This window comes from Scyliorhinus canicula, chromosome 15 (genome assembly GCF_902713615.1).
Source record: "Scyliorhinus canicula chromosome 15, sScyCan1.1, whole genome shotgun sequence".
Lineage (NCBI taxonomy): Eukaryota > Metazoa > Chordata > Chondrichthyes > Carcharhiniformes > Scyliorhinidae > Scyliorhinus > Scyliorhinus canicula.
The window spans coordinates 70,070,298-70,087,691 of record NC_052160.1 but is presented as its reverse complement, the minus strand read 5'-3'; the positions used below and the strand labels follow the sequence as shown (position 1 = coordinate 70,087,691).

Here is a 17,394-nt window from a genome sequence, read left to right as displayed (position 1 = left end):
GTGAGCTCATGTAAAGTGCATGTAACCCTCTTATTCCTCATTCACTAAGACTTATTGGTCATGTTAAAATAATATACTAGATTTCTCAATAGATTAGTTCACTGTCACTTCACCTTTTGCGATCTGGCGGAAACTGGGCATATAGAGACGCCATTAAAATTAACTCGTCCACTTACTGATTTTCTGCTGAGTTCTGTTCGCTGTCGTCAATTTTAACCTGCCTTTCTAAACAGGCTGCAAGCGCACCTGCCTGAAACTGTGGGGTCTTTTTTTAACGTGGCAGATCAGGACCTGATGGCGTCTCCTGTCATGAACAGGTGCAAAATAGAAGAGTGAAATGTAGACGGAGAGTTTCCTCATTCTAACTTCACTTCTTTTTATAAAGTAAATACAAGTTACATTTTGAAAGAAAAAAAAAGAGGGGTTGATAAGAGTGGGAAGGGCAGAAGTGGCCTTTCAACTCTGGCCAACTGCCCATGTGGAACTAATAATAGAGTAAGGGAGAAATTCAGGAGGAAGCTCCTTTACCCAGAGAGTGGCTGGAATGAAACGTGCTACCACAAGGCATATCGAGGTGAATGACATTGATACATTTAAGGGGAAACAAGATAAAGATAATGAGAAATTAATGAAAGGTTGCTAGGGTTAGATGAAGCAAGGTGGGAGGAGGATCATGTGGATTGGTTGGACTGAAGAGCCTGTTTTGGTGCTGTAGATATTGGCCCAGCTCTGTACTTTAAATCAATGTACCTTGAACAGAGTGTGTCCAACTGTACTTTATATTCTGCACTTGTATCAGACATGCTAGCACACATGGAAAAATGCCTTGTGTGTTAATGGGAAAAACAAACAGCATTCTGATTTCCAATCTGTGTGGCTTTCCTCTTAAGACCTCATTTGAAGACAATGAAAATGTCATTAATCCATTTTCTCTTGATTCCCACCACTTACAATGAAAGTCGCCATAGTCCCAGAGGACCAGAGGCAGCTTTCCCCTTTGAGGGGGAGAGAGCTGACTGGGGTGATTTAACCCGAGGGTCACCACCGCTCACGTGAGGGGTGAGGTTGAGAAGGCAGGGTCTTCATGTATCACTTCAGCCAGTATGGAAATTGAACTCAAGCTGTTGGCGTCATAAACCAGCTGCCCCACCAACTGAGCTACACCAGTTCCCCACCACTATCTGGACAATCACATATTCTCTCTTCATCTGATGACTCAGAATCAAAGAATGCTTTGTATTGAGGATCGATCAAAATTCATTGTGAATCTCACCAGATTGTAAATAAATACTAATTTAAAAAAAAACAAGTATTCCAAAATTTTGCTTAAAGGTCAGTTGTGGGGGAAACATGTCAAGGGATAAATTGCTGACTCCCTTACTGTCTGTTTTATTACTTGTTGATTCATAGAATGGCACATTGGCAAAATGTAGTTATAAGAGTTAAATCGAGGCAGCATTTCAAACAAAATGAGGAATGTGTTGAAATCGTTTAGTCAGACTGTACATTGTGAAAGTTCCAGGGTTTGTGGCTGATTTTGTGGTAATACTGCTGAAAAGTCAGCAGGGGTCACTCGGCAACCTCCGTGCATTAACAGTATTGTGCTTTGTTCTCAGGTTGACATGCCTGCTAATAATAAATGCCTGATCTTCCAGAAAAGGTCAAGTGTATAGCAGAGCCTTCCACCTCTCTACAATTCCATAGCTCAACGCAGGGAGGAACTGTAATGTTTAACTCAGAATTATTGTAACAATCTACTCATAATTATTGTAACAATCTGTACTGATGCTGTTAAACCTCTTTTAACAAGTTCTCTCTTGACTAAACCAAAGAGATAACTTGCATTAAGGTTAACTGGGTGGAAGTTTTTCTTCTACTGAACAATTTATCCAAGCATCGAAAATGATTAGTTAAACCCTTTGCTTTATGCTTTGGAACTACAGTAAAATTAATTATTTTCACTGGATTTGAATTAAATTGTCTTAACTGTAAAAGGGGTGTGTTTGAGGAGCAGTTTTAATGTAGAACCCCCCCCCCCCCCCTTTTCGGGTCAAGCGAATCATGAGTTGGAAGAAAATCACCACCTCAGCCCCGTTTCTCTATTGAAAGTTGTATATCGAGACCTTGGCATTGACTGGTTCCAAAGGGTTTTCCAGTGCTGTTAGACAGGAGTAACTTTTTAAAAGAGGAATTCAAATCGCTTTATACAGCATATGTTTATTGTTAACTTGGAATATGCTGTGTGTGTGGGTTTTGGCTGTTATTTTCTGTGCATTTTATGTGGTGTATATTTATACAGCTTGACGGTAACTTAACCCAGAGTTGTACATATTGATGAAAATCTTGAAGGAAAGCTAACTATCGTTCATTTAACGGAGTGCCTTTGATTGTTACCGTACTGTGACCATGTTTATGATATTTGTAAAATGCACTTATAAAGGAATCATTACCTGCAACAACCTGCTGCTCACAGATCTATAGCTGCGCAGCAGAGAGGTACAGCTCACAGTCTGCACCTGAATGGACCAGCACTACTTTGTGATGGTCTGTTAAGTGAATAACTAGTGGATAAGTACACTAATCTCATGCCCTTATCTGGATTTAATGCTGAGTCTATCGGTGAGCTACTGTTATGATGTGGTCTGTGGCGCAGCAGGGCCAATAAGACGGCTATTACTGAATTTCCGTGCATGTATCTACTTGAAGTTACTGTTCGATTTCCTGCCAAATAATGAGTGCTTGCCATTGTTCCCACTAAGAACTTGGGTTGGATTTTCATGCTGGAAGTTGGAGGTGGGTGACAGAATTAATCCCACCCTTATAATCCCATCCTGGTCAGATTATATCTTCCAGGGGTCCTGGCCTGCAGATGGGCCTGCCACTAAAGGTAGGCCATCTCCAGAGGGGGTAGGTTAACAGCCTGCCTTTGTTCCCAAAAACCCTTACCACAGTACATCTAATGCAATCCATGCTTATCGAAATACAGTTGTGTCATTGCAATACCTAACCTCATCCAGCCCCTTCACCCCTCACCATTGCACTCTCCCCCACGCCTTCGCATTCAACCCCCTCAATCCAGAAGACCAGAAGACATAGGAGCAGAATTAGGCCACATGATCCATTGAGTCTGCTCTGCCATTCAATCATGGCTGATATTTTCTCATCCCCATTCTCCTGCCTTCTCCCCATAACCCCTGATCCCCTTATTAATCAAGAACCTAGCCCACACCCTTGCACTCACCGACCGCACTATTTCCAATTTATGACCAGAACTCGAATGCTATTGTAACAGTTGGAACAGTTTGAATGGGTTGAGTAAACAAACCGACTCCTCAATGTGGCACAGTGGTTAGCACTGCTGCCTCACAGCTCCAGGGACTGGGGTTCAATTCTGGCCTCAGGTGACTGTGTGGAGTTTGTATTTTCTCCCCGTGTCTGCGTGGGTTTCCTCCGGGTGCTCCGGTTTTCTCCCACAGTCCAAAAATGTGCAGGTTAGGTGGATTGGCCATGATAAATTGCCCCTTAGTGTCCAAAAGGTTGAGTGTGGTTATTGGGATAGGGTAGAGGTGTGGGCTTAAGTAGGGTGCTCTTTACAAGGGCCGGTTCAGACGCGATGGGCTGAATTGCCTTCTTCAGCACTGTAAATTCTATGATTTCAGCCAAGAGCCCATAAAACTGTGTGAAAAAACAGAATTCAAAACTGCTATCGCAGTGGATATCTAGACTGAATACAAAAAAGTGCAAGGAAAAGATTAAACACTTGGTTATCATTTTAGGCCACCCTTTTAATAATGTGAAATATACTCTAGCTTTTTATTCATTAGATTAACATTTTTAAAAACTCATACCATTTGCAATGTTGATCTTTTACTTGACAGCTTGCCCATTGGCAGAAGTGACAATCTGGCAAAAACCTATTGTTTATAGGGTAATTTCTTCCACCCTCAGCACTCTGAACACAGATGCAACTCATGGCTGTATTTCATGGAGGCAAAACCATTTAATTTTCCTTTTAAACTCTTCCCGCCTCCATGAACCCAATAACTGCTAAAGTTAGGACCGCCTCCATGGACATTTTTTAAAAACTTACCCGGGACGGGTTCCTAATGAGGCCACAGTTCTTTCAGTTTCATTTGTCAAATGGGCATGTGGGTTCTGGGACCCGCTTCACCCTCATTAGGACAGGAATGGAGTTGGGACCTTGGAGCATGTTTTCCAATGGTCATTCTGTGTTGGTGCCCCATAGAACATAGAACAGTACAGCACAGAACAGACCCTTCGGCCCTCAATGTTGTGCCGAGCCATGATCACCCTACTCAAACCCACGTATCCACCCTATACCCGTAACCCAACAACCCCCCCCTTAACCTTACTTTTTATTAGGACACTACGGGCAATTTAGCATGGCCAATCCACCTAACCCGCACATCTTTGGACTGTGGGAGGAAACCGGAGCACCCGGAGGAAACCCACGCACACAGGGGGAGGACGTGCAGACTCCACACAGACAGTGACCCAGCCGGGAATCGAACCTGGGACCCTGGAGCTGTGAAGCATTTATGCTAACCACCATGCTACCCTGCTGTTTTCCTTTTCCTTTTCCATGTTTGGTTCCAATCTGGTCCATGATAATCTGGCCTTGTCTTTGTCCTGTGGTCCTTTGGAATTTAGGGAAGGGTCCCACTGTGTACTTCTTATCAGTGCCTCAAAACATTGGGTGAATTTTAGGGGATTTTTATCCATTATATGTCTAGGAAATAAACATTCAAATTGTCATCTGAACTACATACAGCTTTTTTCTCTAGTATGCTGACCAGCTGGTAATAGACTGAAAAAATGGGCATCTGATTTTGCGGACTTTCTACTGGATCAATGACTTTTTTTAAGCTAGGCAGTGTCACACTTATTAAGCATCGGACATGATGGTTTCTGACAACTTAACAACTATTCACAAGTTCTAATAACGTTTACATCTGTCTGGGTGACTTGATTTGATCTTTTTCCCCTTGACCAAATCTGTTAGAGTATACCAGAAGGCAATCTAACTGAAGATGAGCTTTTCCGCGAGTTTTCTTTTTCGGCAAAAAGTAGTTAGGCGTCAACAGCAATGTGATGGGAGTCATCAACAGTGCTATTGAACAGCTCACATTCATCAACACTCTACTCCGTAATGCTCAGTTACACCAGGATTATGTGTAATTTGAAAGTGAATGTCCTTGAAATGGAGGCAACATTCAGGGAGTTTAACCATGTTAAATTGTAAGTCAATGTAGATCTGGTGGAAGATCTCAAGTGGCTGGAATCATTCCTGACACAAAGGAAGATAGTCATAGTCATTGGAGGAACATTATTTCTACACAAGAACACTGACGGGAATTCTCCAGTTAGTGTCCTCAGCTACTTCATGAAAGATCTTCCATCCATCAATTATCAGAAATAGAGTTGTTCATAAATTAGTACATAGTGGTTAAAAACTCCATTCCCAATTCCTCAGATAATGAAACACTCCATGCCCATGCCTTGCACAACATCCAGACTTGGGCTGATAAGTAGCAAGTACCATTTGTGTCATACAAATGTCAGGCAATGACCATCTCCAACAAGAGATCATCTAAACATTGCCCCCTTGATATTCAATGTCAGTATCATTGCTGAATCCCCTGCTAGCAACATCCCGGCAGGGGGGGTTACCATTGACCAGAAACTGAACTGGACTAACCATATAAAATAGTGTTTTTACAAAAGTACGTTGGAGGCTAGGAATTCTGCGGCATATATCTCACCTGACTCCCCAAGGCTTGTCCACCAGCTAGATGACACAAGATAGGAGTGTGGAGAAATAATTTCCACTTGACTGGATAAGTGCAGCTCCAACAACACTCAAGAAGCTCAACAGCATCCAAAACAAAGTAACCAGCATGATTGACATCCCATCCACAAATATTCACACCCCCCACAACTGATACACACTGTACCATCTACAAGACATACTGCAAGACCGTACTAAGGCTCCTCAGAACGCACTTCCCAAACCCACAATGGCTACTATCTAGAAGTAGATACATGGGAACACCACCACCTAGAAGTTTCCTTCCAAGTCACTCACCATCCTGATTTGGATAAATGCAGCCGCCATTCCTTCACTGTCACTGGGTCAAAATCCTGGTACTCCCTCCCAAACAGCACTGTTGTGTGCCAACATCTCAAGGACAGCAATGGTTTAAGAAGGCAGCTCACCACCACCTAAAGGACTATTAGGAATGGGCAACAGGTGCTGCTTAGATGGTGACACCCATATCCCACACATTCATTTTTAGAAATCCCATCATCTCTGGAGGGAATGAGTACTCAATGCAACTCAATGGGATCATGCGAATAGTCCCGTGGCCACAAAAGCAGGTCCGAGGTTAGGTATTCTGCAGCAAGTGGTTGAGCTGCTGATATTCTAATCCTCTTCACCACCCTGCAGGGGTGTGATAGAATACCTCCTGGATGAATGCAGCAGTAACACTCAACAACATGGACAAAAACAAAATACTGCAGGTGCTGGAATCCTGAAATATACAGAAATTGCTGGAGGTATTCTACAAGTCAGCCAACAGCTGTGGAGAGAAACAGAGTTAATGTTTCAGATTGATTATGACCCTTCACCAGAACTGATGAAAGATCACTAAACTGTTAACTCTGTTTCACTCATCTGCTTTTACTCCACAATGCATGTTTATCATGCTTGCAGGACATCAAGGTGTACTGTGACAATTCACCAGGGCTACTTTAACATGTCTTAAACCTATGGCCTTCTTCACTTAAAAGGACACAGTCAGCAGACTGTTACCCATTAAACACCATACTGACCTGAATATCCATCACCATTTTTCCATTGTTGCTCAGTATAGGGGACTGTTCAAATTCCTAAGAGCATTGTGGCAGCACCTCCATCACCAGGCTGTAGTAGTTCAAGAAACACACCAGCAACATGGCTAGGGATGGACAATGAATGACAGTCTTACCAGTGACATGTACATCCCTAAGAATCTTGTTAAAAAAGCCAACCCTAATAAACATTCTTCCATTCACAACTTATGTGCATTGTTTTATCATCAAAGGGATGTGCCAGCATGAAGACCGTTGTTCTTTAACATTTAGATTAAAATGCGGTGTGCTTCTGTGAAATGGTATGCAACTATGAAATCAAAAATTTAAAAGAATTGCAAGTTGTGTGCTTTATAGTCATAGTCAGATGTCATGTCTTGGACAGTTGTTCATGGTGTTGAGATTAAACTGATAGCTTTACTGAGTGGTAGCATTTTTTTTCTTTTCGAATTGGATCCAGGACTTGAGCATGCAATCTCTGGAGTTATCGCCAGTATAATAATGAGAAAATGCAGCACTGGCAGAGGTATTAATTGTTGGATTAGACCAAGCCTATTCAGATAGATAAATAAAGACTTCAAGACACTTTCTTCAAACCAGGAAGTTCTCTCTAAAATGCAGTCACTGGTTAATCTCATCGGTGTTACTGGGGACAAACTGGGAAGCACAAGTGGCTAGCACTGTGGCTGCACAACACCAGGGTCCCAAGTTCGATTCCCCGTCACTGTGCAGAGTCTGCACGTTCTCCCCATGTCTGCGTGGGTTTCCTCATTGTGTTCCGGTTTTCTCCCACAGTCCAAAGACGTGCAAGTTAGGTGGATTGGCCATGATAAATTGCCCTTAGTGTCCAAAAGAAAAAACTCTAGGAGAGATTATTGGGTTACGGGGATAGGGGGGAAGTGAGGGTTTAAGTGGGTCGGTGCAGACTCGATGGGTCGAATGGCCTCCTTCTTGCACTGTATGTTTTATTTTTGTTGAAACACTTTGCCACATTTACCAATTCAACAATAGTGACAACATTTCAAAAATAATTCATTGGTCACAAAAAACCTTAGAATATCCCTGGCTATGAAAGTTTTTTTAAAATTTGCACACTGCAACAAATTATTTTACAATCCCATTGTGGTAACCACTTTGGCATTTTATAATTTAAGGTCCTCACCCTTAAGTGATGTTCTACTCTCCCTTTCAAATACTACATTAAAATAATCACCACTTGCCTGAATGAATGGAGCTCTAACAATACTCAAAGCTCAGCACCTCAGACAAAACAGCCTGCTCAATTAGCACCCCATTTAGCACCTTAAATATAAATTCCACCAGCAAAACACAGCGTGTAGTGGAGCAGCCCGGCAAGGTTCCTGAAGAGCACCTTCCAAATGCACAACCTCTACCACCTATAGAATGCTTAGTGAAGGCGGCCATTTGGTCCATTGAGTCTACACCAGCCCTCTGAAAGAGTAGCTTTCCTGGGCCCACTCATCCATCCAATCCCTGTAACCCTATTTGCCCATCTGACCTGCACATCTTTGGATTGTGAGAAGAAACCGGAGACGACACGGGGAGAATGTACAAAATTCCAGTCATCCAAGCCGGGTCCCTGGCACTGAGTCTGCAGTGTTGACTACTGTGCCACCCCTAGGACATGGGAACACCACATCTGCAAGTTCCCTTCAACTACACACCATCCTAATGTGGAACTATATCACCATTTATTCAGTTACTTGGTCAAAATCCGAGAACCTCCCATCAGCATTGTGGGTGTACCACCAGGTGGAGAGCAGTGGTTCAAGAAAGGCAGTTCACCACCATCTTCTCAAGGGCATTTAGGGATTAGCAACAAATGCTGGCTTAACCAGCAATGCTCACATCTCATAATAAATAATAAAAATATGTAAGGATGGATTGATTATACATCATGTTGTGCATGGGACAGTATTAGATTTTCCTTTTAATGTCACCTGAAAATTCTATTTTTGTTATTAATGCAGAATGTAAATATATAAAAATATGTCGACTTTATATGGTAAGTGGAATGTGGAAGTGCACTTGAAGAGTCCAATTATTTTTACAAAAGAATTCACTGGCCTCATTTCTCAGCCAATTTTGATCATTTGCATTTCCACAAGGTATCCTTGTTTTCAAATCTGTTATTTTCTTCAGCCTTGCACCTCATTGACATCTCTATGTTTCTCTATTTCTGGCCTATTGCCCATTATTGCTCAACCATTGACAGGCATGCCTTCAAATCTGCAATGCCTAAACTCTGGATTTAACGTTCACCTTGAAAATGCCAATCTCGCTTTGGGCACCTGCTCTGATATGTGGATTGATGCCAAAGTTTGATATTGCTCCTGTGTAGCCGTGCTTGGGCATTCCAATACATTAGTTACCATATAACTGCGGACACTCGTTATTGCCAACACTTCAGCCTTCTGCTGTGGAGTTTCACTTCTTTAACATATCCTCCCAAATCCATTGGCAATATGTGTCTTTTCATTAAACTGACATAAGTTGATCAGGCTGGTAATGCACTACAGAAAGCAAATAGCAACTATTTGGCTGGCGCATTCACTTCAACTACAAAAAATGTACCAATGGATTGAAGTAGGTAATTCCTGCCTAAAGTTCTTTCCACCAATTTTACCGAAAACACTGAAATCAGTAAGAATGAACACCAAAACCTCCTCAATAGTCCTCAATATCGGTGCCCCGCAAGGCTGCGTACTTAGCCCCCTACTCTACTCCCTGTACACACACGACTGCGTGGCAAAACTTGGTTCCAACTCCATCTACAAGTTTGCTGACGATACGACCATAGTGGGCCGGATCTCGAATAACGACGAGTCAGAATACAGGAGGGAGATAGAGAACCTGGTGGTGGTGTAACGACAACAATCTCTCCCTCAATGCCAGCAAAACTAAAGAGCTGGTCATTGACTTCAGGAAGCAAAGTACTGTACACCCCTGTCAGCATCAACGGGGCGGAGGTGGAGATGGTTAGCAGTTTCACATTCTTAGGGGTGCACATCACCAAAAATTTGTCCTGGTCCACTCACGTCAACGCTATCACCAAGAAAGCACAACGGGGCCTATACTTCCTCAGGAAACTAAGGAAATTCGGCATGTCCACATTAACCCTTACCAACTTTTACAGATGCACCATAGAAAGCATCCTATCGGGCTGCACCACAGCCTGGTATGGCAACTGCTCGGCCCAGGACCGCAAGGAACTTCAGAGAGTTGTGAATACCGCCCAGTCCATCACACGAACCTGCCTCCCATCCATGGACTCCATCTACACCTCCCGCTGCCTGGGGAAAGCGGGCAGCATAATCAAGGGTCCCTCCCACCCGGCATACTCACTTTTCCAACTTCTTCCATCGGGCAGGAGATAGAAGTCTGAGAATGCGCACGAACAGACTCAAAAACAGCTTCTTCCCCACTGTCACCAGACTCCTAAATGACCCTCTTATGGACTGACGTCATTAACACTACACCCTGTATGCTTCATCCGATGCTAATGCTCATGGAGTTACATTGTATATCTTGTGTTGCCCTATTATGTATTTTCTTGAATTTTGTTTAATTCCCTTTTCTTCCCATGTACTGAATGATCTGTTGAGTTGCTTGCAGAAAAATACTTTTCACTGTACCTCGGTACACGTGACAAACAAATCCAATCCAGTGGGCTGGATCTCCGTTGCGAGTTCACACCGCTACTGTTGTTAGCGAGCACAAAGAATTTGGCAGCGCCCATTCTCTGGCAGTGGGATTGTCTACTCCTCTGCTTGTCAAGGGGATTTCCCATTGATACCACCCCATGTCACCAGGGGAGCCACGCTGGGTGCGCTGCCGGCAGGCCTAGAGAATCCCTTCGCCAACAAGTGGCTGGTGAATCCCACCCAGTGACTCGTCGTATTTGCTCTTTGGGGTTTTTCTTTGCTATGTACCAATTTGTTACCATATTTGCCAACATAAGTGATTATACTTCAAAAGTAATTCACTGGTGGAAAAATACTATGGGACAATCTTAGGAGGACGAGAAAGATACTATTTAAATTCAAGTTCAAAGTAGCAAAAATAGCCAGTGGTGCAAATCTTGGCTGGAAATAGACGCTAAGCAGATGGCGTAACTCAGTCCTGACCTCCCTTGTGAAGTGTACATGGTTACGGCAGAGCTCAAACAACAGTCAATTGTACCTACATCTAAAGGACAGACTCCTGGGATATGAACAAGGCATAGATATTTTGGTTACCGTGCTTGAAGATACTTCCAATTTCATCAACGCCCTTGGGATTCCTACTGAATTCTGTGCTCACTACTCATCTTTGTAATGCTGTGGTAAAATGATCTGCAAAAGGAGTCATCAATGCAAAATCTGGCAGCAAGCAGCAACAGAAAGGTAATGCTACAAAAGTTAATGCAGGAAAAATATAATATAACCTAAATTAACACACCTAAAAGATAACACTTCAGAAAGCAAGTAGCATTTTAAATGAGTGAATAGTGCAGAAATCTTGTGGTTGGGGCGTGGATAGAGTTGGTGGAGGTTACAGAGATAGGGTGGAGGTTACAGAGATAGGGATGGATGATACCATGGAGCAATTTTTTAAAAAGGATAAGAATTTTAAAATTAAGAAGTTGCTGAACCAGGAATCAATCCAGGTCTATGAGAATAGAGGAACATGGCTTGGTACAAGTTCAGATGTGGCCAGCAGAATTTTGATTAACTCAAGCTTACAAGATGTTGCAAGGAGAGAGGCTGGCTAGGAGAGCATTGCAGTAGTTTAGTCTAAAAGTAACAAAGGGATGGATGAAGGTTTCAGTAACAGATGAATTGAGGCAGGACTAGAGACAGGCAGTGTCACAGAGGTGGAAATAGGCAGTCCAGTGATGGAGACCACATGGGATAAGAAGCTCAGCTTGGGGTCAAATGGACCCATGGATGGTGTTCAACTGCACTCCCTCAGGCAATTGAAAGTATTCTATCACACACTTGACTTGTGCCTTATAGATGGCATGATGTGGAGATGCTGGCATTGGACTGGGGTGAGCACAGTAAGAAGTCTTACAACACCAGGTTAAAGTCCAACAGGTTTAATTCAAATCACTAGCTTTCGGAGCACTGCTCCTTCCTCACCCGAGGAGCAGCGCTCCGAAAGCTAGTGATTTGAAACAAACCTGTTGGACTTTAACCTTCTTACTGTTATAGATGGCAGACAGGCTTTGGGGAGTCAGGAGGCAATTTACTTTCATCTGCTCACAGAGCCACAGTATGGCTGGCCCATATTATAGTCAATGGTAAGCCCTGGGATGCTGATGGTAGGGGTTTCAGTGATGGTAATGCTGCTGAACATCAGGGGGAGTGTATGATCCACCACCTACATATTAATCTCATCTCTAAAACAAATTTCAATAGTACATTTTAAATATGCTTCAACTACCCCCCCCCCCCCCCCCCATGTGCTCTTACTATTTATTTCCCTGGTGCTTGTGTTTAATAAAAGTGTACAGTGCAAGCGAGACATCTTCATTTTGTGCTCCTTCAAGTGCTATTTGGCAGCCAGTTAATGTGGACTTCACACAGCTGTGGTGCTATACCTTTGTGCTGGGAACTGAGATGGCAACGTCTGCCTACAATAGTAGTTGGTTATCCAAAGTATTTTAAAACTTAACCATTTCTAAAGTTTTACAATTTCATGGAAAGACAACGGCACTTGAGATTTTTTTTGTTGTAGTGCTTCAATAAATGGAAGACGACAAACCGATTAAGGCATCTTATTTTGCAAAAACAAATGTATTTCACAGTTGAACATTGAAACTGTACAAAGAAAAATGCCAATAAAACACTTAAAAATCATTCTCAAGTGTCACACAGCAGCTATAATAAATGTGAAATAGTGTTATACATAATTGAACATTTTACTTCAATTGTTCCCTTTTTTCTCAAAAAGACTAGGTGATACTGCAACTATTATCCAGTTCAAATGCAGAAGGTGGCCTATCCTCAGTGTTACAGTTGGTCTCTCCTATGCATTCGCTCCATTTCGTCAGTTTACCTTTGACAAGCGTCATCAGAATAGAAAGCTGTTACAATTAGTGGCCAAAATGTAAAGATTTTTATAGAAAGAAGAGAAACACTTACAAAAGAGGGAGACAGTTCTATTTATTTTCCTTTGTTAGAAAGCGGGGGAGGGGGTGGAAGGGGTGAGAGAAGAGACAGGGTGCTTCTGGCTTACTACAAATGCTAAATTTGTTGCTCATAACCCTTTTTTTTTTTCCATCGACCTGAAAGGACATGAAAAGACCAACTGAGAAGTTTCAGTTCAGTTGATTTATATAATTTTCACTTAGACTTCAGTTTCACCGGGAGAATATTTTGTTGTTGGCTTCTTGAAATTACTCGAGGTTGCTGAAACTGATGACATCCTACTTGATTTGTCCAGAAGTCGGAGATGGAGATTAAATCCCCATCACTTGAACCAAGATTACCACAACTTTTGCTAATGTGGAAGACAGTTAACCACTAAATCAATGATGGCATCATACATTACAACAGAGAAAAATATTACAAGTAGTCTATAGCATATAAATTAAATAGTAATACATATTATTAATCTTTGTATTAAGAATTGTGGAAAACATATGACCATGTCAGTCAACCTTTGATTTCAAGAGTTGTCCTGATCTATAGAAGATAAAGATGCAAGGCATGGTTAAGGTATGAAAGGCCACATGCAGGCCATTGCAGGCTAGATATAGTCTATAATATTAAAAAGGCACGGATTTTAGTGATACTAGTAAGAATTATAGTAGCAAGAGCATTCTTTGCATTTGTACTGGTTCAATTCCCAGAGATTCTTCTTTCCACCACATAGCAATAATATATTAGTCATGAGGACAAAGGTAAAGATTTATGTTCTGATCAAAGCCATGTAAACATGCCAGTACCACCTTCCTTGAAATTGCTTGTCCCTTTATTAACAGTGGCACCTGCAAGCCTCTTTAAAACACTCCTAGTTTGAAATTTCAGTGCAAATTGTCAAAACAAAATGTATGAGTGTCTGTTTCAACTAGGGTGTTTACTCATTGATCAAAAAGAGAGAAATTCCTTTGTAAAATGCAGAGCACATCTTCATTTGGTCCAGTAGGAAGCTGCAAGAACTGTTTCATGGGGAGTTCAAGTTCCAAGCTTGACCAGCTGGGCAAAGTTCTCGCCAAACAAGGGAGCTTGAAACAAAGCCGTTTTGCTAAGAGATTTTGCAGTTAGTGCGTGTACAGCTCTGAGGTGGACTCTGTGGTGGTCGGGGGGCTTTAGTCGATCTCTTCAAGCTGTTCCCCTTGCTTCCACCACTGCTGGAGGCCAGCGAGTACGAACGCCCATGCATCATGACAGCATTCATTCCATTGGCCATGGAGAAAGACTTGAGGTGACTTTTTATGGCAACAGGTAGCGGTAGTTTATCAATAAGATGAACAGGTGTGCAAGAAACAATGGCTCGGCAACAAAGGTCTTGCAGTGTGAAGACTGTTAAAAGAAAAAGAAAAAGTTAAGTACATTTTTGAGTACTGTTAATATTAACTGAAGAGCATAATTTTCACCTGAAGACTCCAGAAAACTGCTAGAATATAGACTACTTTTGAAAATGGTGACATTAAAGAGTCCTATCTTTGGAATGATAAAATAAAATACAGAAGATTATGAATGGGTCAACATTTTACTGCATGGAATTTGGCCAGTTTTTGACAGTGACATCTCAGGCAGAAAAGCAGAGGGTAGCTCACCTTCTTGCTGTATTTTTAAACACTGTCAAGATAAAAGTCAAGGGCTGGTCGCAAACGTCATGCTGATTCTGAAGAAGAAACAGTGCTGGGGGCATTGCATTGGCATGCCCCTCTCCTCCCCTGGGGGCTGAACTCACTGTGCACTTCTGGTGGGTCCTGCTCGCCAGGTGCATGTCGTGGGGTACCTGTTGTGATTCACATCAGCGTGACCTCATGCCAACATGAATGGACAATTTAACATGGGGGGTGGCATGGCGTAATATTCGATAAGCATATTTAAATGGATGCAAATGTGGTAACCGACTTTTAAAGTCAGGAGTCCCACTACATCATTGGTAGGGCGGGACCAATCGACTGGGGAAATCCCACTGGCGAAAGTCATTTTGGCACTGCCGCTTGATTCTCTGCCCCTTCTGCCACTCCTGCCCCAAAAACAGGAGCAGAAGAAGCTTATGGGCAGCACGGTGGTTAGCATAAATGCTTCACAGCTCCAGGGTCCCAGGTTCGATTCCCGGCTGGGTCACTGTCTATGTGGAGTCTGCACGTCCTCCCCGTGTGTGCGTGGGTTTCCTCCGGGTGCTCCGGTTTCCTCCCACAGTCCAAAGATGTGCGGGTTAGGTGGATTGGCCATGCTAAATTGCCCGTAGTGTCCTAAAAAGTAAGGTTAAGGGGGGGTTGTTGGGTTAGGGGTATAGGGTGGATATGTGGGTTTGAGTAGGGTGATCATTGCTCAGCACAACATCGAGGGCCGAAGGGCCTGTTCTGTGCTGTACTGTTCTATATCTAAGATCCTGCCCTACCCCCCAACAATCTTTGAATGGTTAATAGCTATTAACATTTTCAATAAGACTAACGACAGTCACAAACTGCAACAGTTTTCAGGATGTCTGCACTAATGAAAAAGCCGTTTAAGATATGGGTTAATGACACTAATGCAGTTTCAAATAAGACAACCTGTTGCACAAGCAATGCTTCAAGATTTGAGGAAATAGGCACAGAATAAAACGGTAAGCACCATTTAAAAAAACATGTTAGATGCCAAACAAATAGGGAACTACAAGGAATCAACAACTGCACAATTTGTAAAACAGTATTTCAAACTAGTCTATTTTGGTCACAGGCCCAATTTAAACAATGACAACAGATATAATAGAACCACAGAATTTCTAGCATAGGAGGAGGATTCCAATGCGGTCCATTGAGTCTGCATCGACCTTCTGAAAGAGCATCTTACCTAGGACTAGCCCCCCGCCCAATCCCCACCTAACCTTCGCATCTTTGAACAAGGGGCAATTAAGCATGTCTACTCCACCTCGCCTACATGTCTTTGGATTGTAGGAGCAAAACAGCATCTGGAGGAAACCCACACAGACATAGGAAAAAAGTGAAAACACCACACAGACAGTGACCCAAGGCTGGAATTTAACCTGGGCCCCTGGCACTGTGAGGCAGCAGTGCTAACCACTGTGCCAAATAGGTGCCGTTTTGTAACAAAGGGTTAGTATTTATCGTTTTTAATTAGAAAATAATTATCACTATTTTCTTTCAAGCAGTTTCTGGACCAGTTACCGTTCTTCCTGGTCATTTTGAATACCTATCGGGATTGTTTCTTTAACCAGGAACCCCACATTAAGTTTTCCCAAAGAACAATCCAACAACCCTTGGTTCTTGACGTTTTATTTTATGGATGAATTCTGCTCATAATTTCCTGTGCAATTTTTTGCAGAACAATTGAATCTGAAAAAAGTATCAATAAATCAAAAGTGCGCCTAAAACAGTTGATCCCATGGATATTAACAAAGTTGGGAGCCTCCACTGTTTTCCCTTGCACTACCAGGTTTACTCACTTGGGGGCAGAGATGTTTGCAAAATTACATTAATTGCACTGACATCAATACAAAATCTACTGCATTAACAGTTTCTGTGTGCAATAAATAATAGCATCGTTTTTTAAAAATTGGCACTCCTTAGTGCGGCTTTTGAAAAATGCCGTAGTCACCTTTGGAAAAATAATGCCAAAATGTAAAGATCAAATTCAGCATAATTCTAATCTCAAGCAAGTGCTGACAGTGCATCGGGGAACGGACTGAAAGATCCGGCATACTTTTGCACTAGAGTGTACCAAGACCAGAAAAAGCAGTTATTCTCTAAAATGTTTTAAGATGTCACAAAGCTTGTTGTATATTATACCAAGGATCAGAATGATATGTTTAACATAAAAAATATTCAAAGACAGTGGTCGATTGGAGCTCATTGCTCAAAAAGTCTTGGGTCAGAGAATGCCCCATGTAATGTTGCATCAGAAATTTGCTATCTTACAAGGTCCTGTGAACGTCCAATAGCAGTAAGGCCGCAACAACAGAGGTTTAAAAAAGTCAATGCGAAAAAGCAATCAGTTTGCGATATCACTTTTACTGCCTCAAATTCCTGCCACAACATCCACCCACAGTACACTGTGTTTGCTTCCCCGTTTATTCCTACTCTTCCAGAAAATATTCATCTTCTCCTCGCTGCTTCTGTTTTCTCACGAAGCAACTATGAATGCCACCAGGTCTAGTGGCCCTCTGGTACCTCATTCAAAATGGGTAGTTTTAATTCAAGGGAGTGAATGCTATTCAAACATGGAAGGACTGGAGGAGAGTCTCAGCAGGCATCCACACACATACACACTCACTTTCAAGCTGGAGTCAAAGGATAGCTCAGGGATGCTCGAAGCATGCTCCAACTGCAAT

At 42.4% G+C, this 17,394-nt stretch overlaps 2 protein-coding genes across 2 annotated transcripts in view; one reads left to right on the top strand and one right to left on the bottom strand.

Moving 5' to 3' along the window:
* The window catches only part of mettl26 (methyltransferase like 26), a 55,922-nt gene extending 52,526 nt beyond the window's left edge, over window positions 1-3,396 (top strand). The window contains exon 6 of the mRNA XM_038820439.1: window positions 1,617-3,396. Coding sequence (XP_038676367.1) covers window positions 1,617-1,673 — 57 coding nt within the window. The 3' untranslated portion in view covers window positions 1,674-3,396. The remainder of the gene's footprint in view (window positions 1-1,616) is intronic.
* Window positions 3,397-12,655: 9,259 nt separating this feature from the next.
* rab40c (RAB40c, member RAS oncogene family) overlaps window positions 12,656-17,394 on the bottom strand; it is a 142,676-nt gene continuing 137,937 nt past the window's right edge. Inside the window, exon 6 of the mRNA XM_038820438.1 lies at window positions 12,656-14,405. Within this exon, the coding sequence (XP_038676366.1) occupies window positions 14,128-14,405 (278 nt within the window). The 3' untranslated portion in view covers window positions 12,656-14,127. The remainder of the gene's footprint in view (window positions 14,406-17,394) is intronic.